Source organism: Gekko japonicus, unplaced genomic scaffold (genome assembly GCF_001447785.1).
Source record: "Gekko japonicus isolate JY-2015 unplaced genomic scaffold, Gekko_japonicus_V1.1 scaffold522, whole genome shotgun sequence".
Classification (NCBI taxonomy): Eukaryota; Metazoa; Chordata; class Lepidosauria; order Squamata; family Gekkonidae; genus Gekko; species Gekko japonicus.
Window position 1 is genome coordinate 346603 of NW_015169790.1, and position 9047 is coordinate 355649.

Below are 9047 nucleotides of genomic sequence, written 5' to 3' on the forward strand. Positions count from 1 at the left end.
CGTGAGTGACATTCAGCTGGTAGGACACAAGTTGTGAAGTCCCAGCATATCTCCCCTTCTGGTTGCTAAAGTTACCAGAGAGAACATGCAGAAGAGAAAATGGCATAGGCTTGAAAGTTATGATCTGGAAAGACTGCCAAGTGGAGATGGGGAGGAAGTTTTGTCTTCTACACCCAATGGGAGAGAGAACAATCACAAGAAATAAGCCATTTTCCCATCCTGGAATATTATGAATCAAAGACTACATATCAGCAAAGGGTAAGCTATAAGGGGTTGGGGCTATCTGTTAGAAGCTCTGCCCTACCCCCCCCCCAAAAAAAAAAACCCACTCAAAAATTTAGGGAAGCGGGTTTCGGGGAAGAGCTACTGCTATGGCTATATGGAGGAAGCTGTCTGAACAGGCTTGTTACCAGTGTCGTTTTGAGGACGTTTTAAAAGAACTTCTTTAAGACCTGGTCGTAGTTACGAAGTGGAGGCAATCCGAGGGAAACATTTTCTTCTTAAGGGAGCATACGGGATGCGGCTCCCCTATCTGCTGCAGTGAGAAATATTATGGGATGGAATATCGACCCTGTACCGAATGGACATTACAGGACTTCCAGCGCTCGCTGTGGGTTAGAAGAAGAAGAAGACCGAGGGGGCGGAGAGGGTCCTGCTTGCCCAAGTGTGGAGGATATGGACTATTATCGGATAGAGTTCCTCTACTTTTCTCGAAGCAGTACTGTTCCGGAGCGGGATTCCTGTCCTGGCGGGAGACCAACACTACATGCATTGCAGTCAAGTTCGAGAAGGCGGGGCGGCTCCTACCCACTGCAAATCCCTGCAAAAAAATTATTATAATGGCATAGGGAAGCTGTGCTGGGAAATCCGTGTTAAGCGACCTAGCCTCGGATTCCTCCATACTAGGCGCAATTGTTACCTGCAGTGCTGTACAGACGGAGCTCTTTTCCCAAGAGCCGCTTTCCTCCGGCTGCTACTACTCCCGCCGTCCGTTCCCTCCGCAACCCCAATCCAGCTCCTCCGCCCATTCCACTGAGCGAGACCAATCGGAAAAGGGAACTCTGAAGAATGGCAACTGCTCCAACCAACCATTACACTCCACCTTCCTCCCTGCATTGCCTGGGTCCCGCCACTTTTCTCCATTAACACCTCCCAGTAAATGCTGATGAGAACCATTCAGGATGAGCTGAAGGGCAGAGGCTCAACCCAGCGAGCAGCGGCTATAAGAGGGCGGGGCATGCAAATATCAGTTATTACTGGACCTATCGGAAGCTAGGGGTGTGTTTTTTTATCTTCTTACATAGAGAGACCGAAGAGACTGGCCCACTTTCTCTAGGAGTTAGTGACGAAGCCTTTGTACCAATCAGACTCCGGAGGCGGGTCACGTTTCTCCCAATGAGAAGCGAATTTACGGATTCAAACTGACAGAGGGTTAGTGAAACGACAGTAGCGTCTGCTTTTGAGCAGCCGAGGGGCTCATAGAGCAGAAGGAGTCAGGCCAGGGGGGCTGCTGACAAGAAGACAGGTAGATCTTGTCCCTTCCTCCCCGCGAAAGCCAGGCAGGCAAGATTCCGACCCTTCCAAAAATGGGGGGGTAGAGAGCAACGAAAAAACGCGTGATTACGGCCCAGAGAGTGGGATGATAACAATAATAATAAGGGGTGGTCGATCAAGCCTCTGTGCAAGTTCCAGACCTGCCTATCTCCAGTTCCATGTTAACTGGAGATAGGCATTAGGAAAGAAAGAAACAGTTGTAAACAGCCGGAGGAATAGCAGAAGGAAACAGTATTGTGGGATTGGTCCCCGGGGGCAAGTTCCAGTCTCTTTGGCTTTCATTTCCTGCAGGTTGGTTATTTTGCCTTTTTACATCCTTGCGATTGTTCCCCAAGGAGGTTAAAAAAGACGCTTTCCCCCCACACACCACCAGTGCCCCCCCCGTTACATATTTATGAAAGATCTAGAGGTGCTAATCCTTGATTAAGACTACAGAAATTGCCGATTAAATAAAAAATCAGGTGCCAGTAAGTGAGGCTTGGAAGAAAGGTCCGTGTCGCCCCTCGAATAAGAACTGTTTGCCTTGTCCACTGAGAAGATTCAGGGACGCACCTGATTCCCCTCTAGCACAGACTGCTTTCACCATGTCCACCAGCAGTTGCAGCTTTGCAGACAGGTGCGTGTCCATCCTGTGCTGCAGGTTTTGTCAACAAGTACTAAGTTCACGGGGCATGAAGGCTGTGCTCTTGGCTGATACAGAAACAGATCTCTACTCCACAGACATTCCTCCTACCAGGTGAGTCAACACAGGGGCTCTGCATCTGATTGCACTCCTTTATTTCAGCAGGTACCTATTTGGCTGGGAAATCCTCTATGCTGCACCTGTCAGTGACTTCTGTTGATCTGGATTTTGGATGCCAACCTTCTTGTCTAACTCTTACATATCCATGAAGGGCAGTAGTTAAAAGTAGCATGATGACATGCAATTTTCAGCTTTGAATTTCCCTCATCTTGGTTTTATGGCCACCTGATCAGTTGCTGTGGCTCAATCTACATAAAATCCCCTCTTGTCCCATCGTCTTAAAAAAGAGAGAGATGGCTGAACTGTGCCTATATTAGCATATTATCCAGCCCTTACAGTACTTGCTCTCATTGTAGCAATGCACTGTAGTACCCAAAAGGTAAACTAGTTTTCCCCCCAGGTATGCTGCCCCCCCCCAAAAAAAAGAGGTTGTCCCCGACAAGTGACAGGTGTATACAGTAATAAGAACACTTTATGTGAATAACATTGAGGAGGGTTGTCTTGCACTCAGGTTGTTGAGGAGGGTTGTCTTGCCTTCCTTTCCAGTACATATGGTATTATTCTATTTGTTTGAATTCAAGGCCAAAAATTCTCTTCAAAACAACTACTTCTATACTTTCTTATAGGGCCTTGCATAACTTGCGACACCCACTAGTTATGTACTGTGTGGCTAGCTAGGTGCTTTCAGGGTCACCAACAGAGGAGGACTGGAGGAACAAAATTCGGGGGGGGGGGGTTTGCAGCTGGAAGGCCTTTGAAGCCAAGGTCATGCTGCATCCAGCAGAAGGTCTTTCCATTTATTTTATGCAGTTCTGGCTGAAGCCACTAGGGGCACATGGAAGTCTGAACACAGTAAAAGGCTCTCTATTATCAGCTAGACTTCCCTTTCTCCAAGACATTTGCAAACTTGTCTCACGAATCATGCCAGACTCACTAATCAATCCAGCAATGGAGCAAGACAAGCAACCCTGGTTGATGGCTGTCGGCCTGCAGCCAGCTAACCAAGGTCATTTTCTATAATAGTCTAGCCTTTCTCAGGGGTCATTTTGTAGAAAAAGAGGTGCAGGAGCTCATTAGCATAACTCATTAGCATAACATATTTGCATATGCCACACCCCCTGACATCACTGGAAGTGTGCCAGAAGGCAACACCCACCACTCAGGCTCCACTGGACTGTTTTGGATTGCTAGCTATGGGGGGGGGATGTGCAGATCTGTCCTCGCAGAGGAGGGAGAGCTTGTACCTGAATAAAACCTGGTCTTAAAGGTGCCACTGGACTGTTTTGGATTGCTAGCTATGGGGGGGGGATGTGCAGATCTGTCCTCGCAGAGGAGGGAGAGCTTGTACCTGAATAAAACCTGGTCTTAAAGGTGCCACTGGACTGTTTTGGATTGCTAGCTATGGGGGGGGACGTGCAAATCTGTCCTCACAGAGGAGGGAGAGCTTGTACCTGAATAAAACTTGGTCTTTAAGGTGCCACTGGACTGTTTTGGATTGCTAGCTATGGGGGAGGGGGAACATGCAGATCTGTCCTCGCAGAGGAGGGAGAGCTTGTACCTGAATAAAACTTGGTCTTAAAGGTGCCACTGGGCTATTTTGGACTGGGGGGGGGGAGCTCTGCAGCATACCTGACTGCTTCTTGCTCTGACTGAGGGCTGCTGGGAGCAAGGGGTGGGGCTTGTTGCATGTGCCCACCCCCTGGGCTCTTTACTGCCGGAGCTCCGCTCCAGTGTGCTCCTACAGGAAATGACCCCTGGCCTTTCTTCCTTTCCTTGCACCCAACTCAGCCAGATCTTGCAAAGCAGTAGTTAGGATGTTGCAGAAAGATAAAACAAGCTTTTCCTCTCTTTTCCTTAATTTCTCTCCCTTTTTTCCACACTTTGCTCATTCATTTATCTCGCCTTCTACCTAAGTTTTCAATGTCTCTCCCCCCCCTTTATTTTCGCTTCTTGGGCGCAGGACCTTCTAATCCCTATCCTGCTTGGCAACAGAATGTACTTAAGAGTAGTATGGTAGCAAAACTTTGTTAATATTATGAACAGAAAGTGGGTGGGAGAGTAAATATTTCCACATGAACTAACAAAGTAGTAAAAGGATTTTCCCCCTTCTCCACCCTTTACATGCATGCAGTGTTCCCTCTAAGCTGAGTCAGTGTGAGCCAGCTCACATTTTCTTAGCCTCCAGCTCACACCTTTTTGTCTTAGCTCAGGAAGGAGGGCTCCAGAGCAAACTAATTTATGCAGCAGCCAAATCTCTTGCTCACAACTTTCATGCCAGTAGCTCACAAAGTAGAATTTTTGCTCACAAGACTCCACAGCTTAGAGGGAACATTGCATGCATGGTAATGGAACATTAATCTGTTTTACTGGTTATACATATAGAACAGAAGCTGCAACTCCCAGTTCAGGCACTGGGTTGTTAATCACTATTGTGCTGGTGGAAGATCTAATAGCCCTCTGTAAAGGCTACTTTGCTATATGACAAATGATGTAATATTTTTAATATCATTAAAATTAGATTTATAACAAATACCATATGCAGTCTTTCTCCCCAATGGTCACCCAAAACTGCATTGTTCTCCTGTCCTCCATTGTATCCTCACAACAGCCTTGTGAGGTAGATCTGGCTAAAATTGTGTCAACCAGCAACCTTCCATGGTGGGTTGGGGATCTGACTATTACAGACATATGACAGCTTGACTAAAAGCTCTTGTCTGTCATTCCCTCACTTTTGAAAGTGTAACTTCCATCATTCTGTGGTTAGTGGCCAGTTTTTAAACATGTAGCATTATTTTCTGAGTTATGCCTGCCACAGAGACCCTTCGCTTCATTCCAAATAGCATCGGGTGGTGGTGGCTTGTCTCACCTGAGCTAGGATTTTCCCATGCCTTTCCGTTTTGGCCCTGGAACTACCACAATCATCCTGCAGCTGGTGGCCAATTTTGAGACTCCTAGCTTTATTCTCTCATGAGTTATGCCTGACAGTGTGCTGTAGTGGTTAAAGTGTTGGACCAGGATTTGGGAAATCCAGGTTCAAATTCCCACTCTGCCATGGAAGCCTGCTGGATGGCTTTGGGCCAGTCACACACTCTCAGTCTAACCTACCTGACAGGATCGTTGTGAGGATAAAATGGAGGCAAGGAGAATGATGTAAGCCACTTTGGGCCCCTTTTGGAGAGAAAGGTGGGATATAAATAAAGCAAATAAATGAGCAAACATGGACAGACAGGCCAATTCTTTTTCTACTATAAATTCATGGTAACAGCAAGCTAAGTGATTTGTTTGTTTTATAATGATATTTGGTTTGAATCAGGGTCATATGGGGGGGTGGAATCTTTGTCCAGGGACCCATGAGGGCTTTCAGACAGCCCTGGGTGCTTTACAACTTTCCCTGTTTGGGTAATCTCAGGCAGGCAGTAAAACCAAGCAGTTTATCAAGCTTTGTGGTTGGCCACCATGCATGGCTTGTGGGCTGTGTTCAGCTTGGCAGGTCCTAAATTGTGCTTTAGAATGTAAAGCATCCATCTATTTAATTATGAAAGGCAGCCAACATTCTCTCTACCATGAGCAGTACAGCAGTTCCATTGTGTCGGAACGGTCACTTTCACTTCTCTTAATAGTCAGTTTCTAGTCTATTTATTTGTTGTGGTAACAGTCAAAAGCACAAAGGGAGTGTTTGTAGAAATCACAGGACAGCCTAGTCTCTGCCTTCATCAGTTTCAGTGGCAGTTAATAACTACTAAAACATTAGGGGGGGAATGTGCAGCTAGCTACAAGTTTTGTCGTTTTCTGTAGAATTTATGTGAGAGCACTGAAGTAGCTTTTCCAGGTAGGATGCTTGTTTCCTGTGAAAAATCTGTCTTCCCTAGAAATTTAAATGTGTATTCTATAAATTCAACTTTTCATAATTAAAAGTGCCCCTTTGACGTAAACATAGACATGACACAGCTGCACAAACAATACATGTTTTATAATTCATATTTTAAAGCCCTTAATTTGGGTGTTCTGCTAAGCACCTTCAAATATGTATCTATAGACCTCTTTCCTCAGTTTCTGTGAGAACATGAGAGGTGCCCTGGTGGAGGAGACCAGCGATCCATCTAGTCCACTAGTCCAGCATCCTCACTCAACAGTCGCTCTGAAGGAGCAACAAACGGGCCATAGAGGCCAAAGGCTCCCCCCCCCCCCCTTACTGGCTCCTAGGCACTGGCATTCAGACACAGACTGCTCTGAACATGGGGGTTCCCTTTAGTCACCGTGGCATAAGAGAGAGGGCACAGGTGGTGTTATTCCAGAGGGAAATGCCTACATAGCTGATTATTTTCTCCACAGTGATTCCCCCTGACATGCTACTCCCAGAAGCCCCAAATGGCTCTCAAGCTCCCCAGAGTTCAAAACCTAACTTTGTGATTACGCATGATGAGAGCTGTTTGAAAAGGGAAGTGCTACATGAAGACCATGTTTTCCTTCCATTTCCTTTTTGAAAACTCTTGTGCCCAGTTTCAGAACAGCTACTTGAATTCTGGAATTTAAAAAATTGCTTAAGGATTGTGGCGCCCCAGCCTGTTTAAAGGGGTAGTCTTTACCTCCAGTCGCCGTTCCGGAGAATGGCTTCCCCTTTTTAGAAGGGGAACAGGAGGCCTCAGAAATAGGGACGGCTACCTGGTTCCGTCACCAGAGGTAAGCGCGTGCCCCTGCGAGAGCCATGGGAGACATCCACCTCGTCGTCTCTCTCTTCGACTCTCGTTCAGCCCGTCTCCGTCCTCCACTCTGCATTTCCTTCCTCCCCAGCCTCCCTTTTCGTTCCCCTTTTATTCTGTCCTCTAACCCTCCCCTCCTTCTCACTGGACACCGAGGTGTCAATCTCAAGTGGCTCCGCCTCCTTATAAGAGCTCCAACGCTCTGCCAGGGCGCGAAATGACCACCGTCATCAGGTTGTGATGGCCCTGCAGGCCTCGGCGATGGCGGCGTCTCCTGGGGACTCGCCCTTCTACTGTGTATACGGGGACGTGCTCTGCGGGGAAGGGGCTGAGCTGCAGCCGGGCACCCGCTGTTCCCGTTGCTCCCCGCATCTTGGTCAGCTGTCTCTTCGCCTGTTTCAGATCCCTGAGACTTCCCCCTGAGGCCGTTGTGGGGGAGTTGCAGGGTGGGGCTCGAGCGGGGGCTCAAGGGAGAGGTCCGGACGGTCGGAATCAGGACAAGGATTTAAGTGGACACCATTTGAAAGTGAAACCAAAGGTGGGGAAATGGACACGTGTGCAGCTTCCATACACCCTTCCTAATTTCAGGCATGCTATACAAGGAGATAAATAAAGAAGCAAAATTTGGGACTGTCACTCAGCTAATTCTTGACCCAAGTCCACTACAGTCAATGTGCGTGTGCGCGCGCAAGTGTGTGTGAAGTACCATCAAGTTGCAGTGACTTATACTGACCCCAGCAAGGGGCTTTCAAGGCAAGTGAGAAGCAGAGGTGGTTTGCCATTGCCTTCCTTGGCAGAGACTTCCTCAGTGGTCACCCTTCCTAGTATTGACCCTGTTTAGCTTCCGAGAGGTGACAAGATCGGGCTACACCATGCTGCCATCCCTACCATAGTCAATGTAACTCTTTAGAACAAAAAAGTGCAAAGTATCTATCAGTTCTGATTTTTTAGTTTCTCCATTTCATCTCAAATTTATACAAGATTCTGGTACAGCATGAGTCTATATTACACTATTGTCATTAATATTGTTTCAGAAGGAGAGAAAGATGCTATTTGGCATTGTGTCTCACTCTCAACAAATACTATTGATCTCATTATCTGAGAAGGCATAAGAGCCAGAAACAACTCAATTTGGCTTTAAAAAGGCAATATTAGAAATTAGCCATTATCTTATCTATATATCTAATTGCAACAGGGGGCGGGTTGTGCGGATACTTATTTCTGCGGAGGGCTCACTCTCCCCCAACAGCTTTTCCTACAAAGTCATTAGACTTCCTGTGGCTGCAGAAAAATCCAAGAAGTTAAAAAATCCCTTCAGGGAGGGTTGAATTCCCCCCAAAACCTTTTGAAATGGTAGGCTTGCCAAATCGCGGCGGGGGATCTGCATGTCTTTACAGAATCCTTGCCGCAGGAACGGCGAGATGCGTTGCCCCGCCATCGCCAGGACATGACACTATGCGTCGCTCTGGCAATGGGGCTGTTTGGAGCCCCGTTGCCAGAGTGACGCGTAGCGTCAGATCCTGGTGACAGCGGGTGCAACGCGTCTCACTGTCCCCATGGCAAGGATTCTGTGAAGACCTATGATCCCCTGCCACGATTTGGCAACCCTATGAAATGGCCTCTGCAGGGATCTAACTCCAGGCATCAACGGTGAGAGATTAGAATGTTCAGGGTGTGTGGGGGGAGCTTCTAATGGGCTCTGTCAGTAAAAGGGTGGGGGAAGGGCCCTTTCCTGGCCTCTTTTGGCCTTTGAGGGAGGGATGGAGGGGGGGATCCTGGCGGCCAGGTCTGACAAGGGTTGCCAATGCCAGTCTGGGGAATCCCTAGAGGTTTTGAGATGGACTGTAAGGGGGGCTGGGTTTGGGGAAGGGAGAGTCCTCAGCTGGGTATAATGCCACAGAATCCACCCTCCAAAGCAGCCATTTTCTCCAGGGAGACAGATCTCTGCTGTCTTGAGTTCAGTTGTAATTCTGGGGTGGTGGTCCTCCAGGCCCCACTTAGAGGTTGGCAACCCTAGGCCTAGCAGCAGTTTAGGGTCGCCAGGTTCCCCC

The 9047-nt window shown here is 47.8% G+C and overlaps 2 protein-coding genes across 2 annotated transcripts in view; one reads left to right on the plus strand and one right to left on the minus strand.

The window, feature by feature from the left end:
* The window catches only part of SRGAP2 (SLIT-ROBO Rho GTPase activating protein 2), a 298501-nt gene extending 297509 nt beyond the window's left edge, over window positions 1–992 (minus strand). The window contains exon 1 of the mRNA XM_015417019.1: window positions 920–992. The gene's annotated coding sequence lies outside the window, so the exon portion shown is untranslated. The remainder of the gene's footprint in view (window positions 1–919) is intronic.
* A 1146-nt stretch (window positions 993–2138) lies between these two features.
* Window positions 2139–9047, plus strand: part of FAM72A (family with sequence similarity 72 member A) — an 18669-nt gene continuing 11760 nt past the window's right edge. Inside the window, exon 1 of the mRNA XM_015417018.1 lies at window positions 2139–2290. Coding sequence (XP_015272504.1) covers window positions 2139–2290 — 152 coding nt within the window. The remainder of the gene's footprint in view (window positions 2291–9047) is intronic.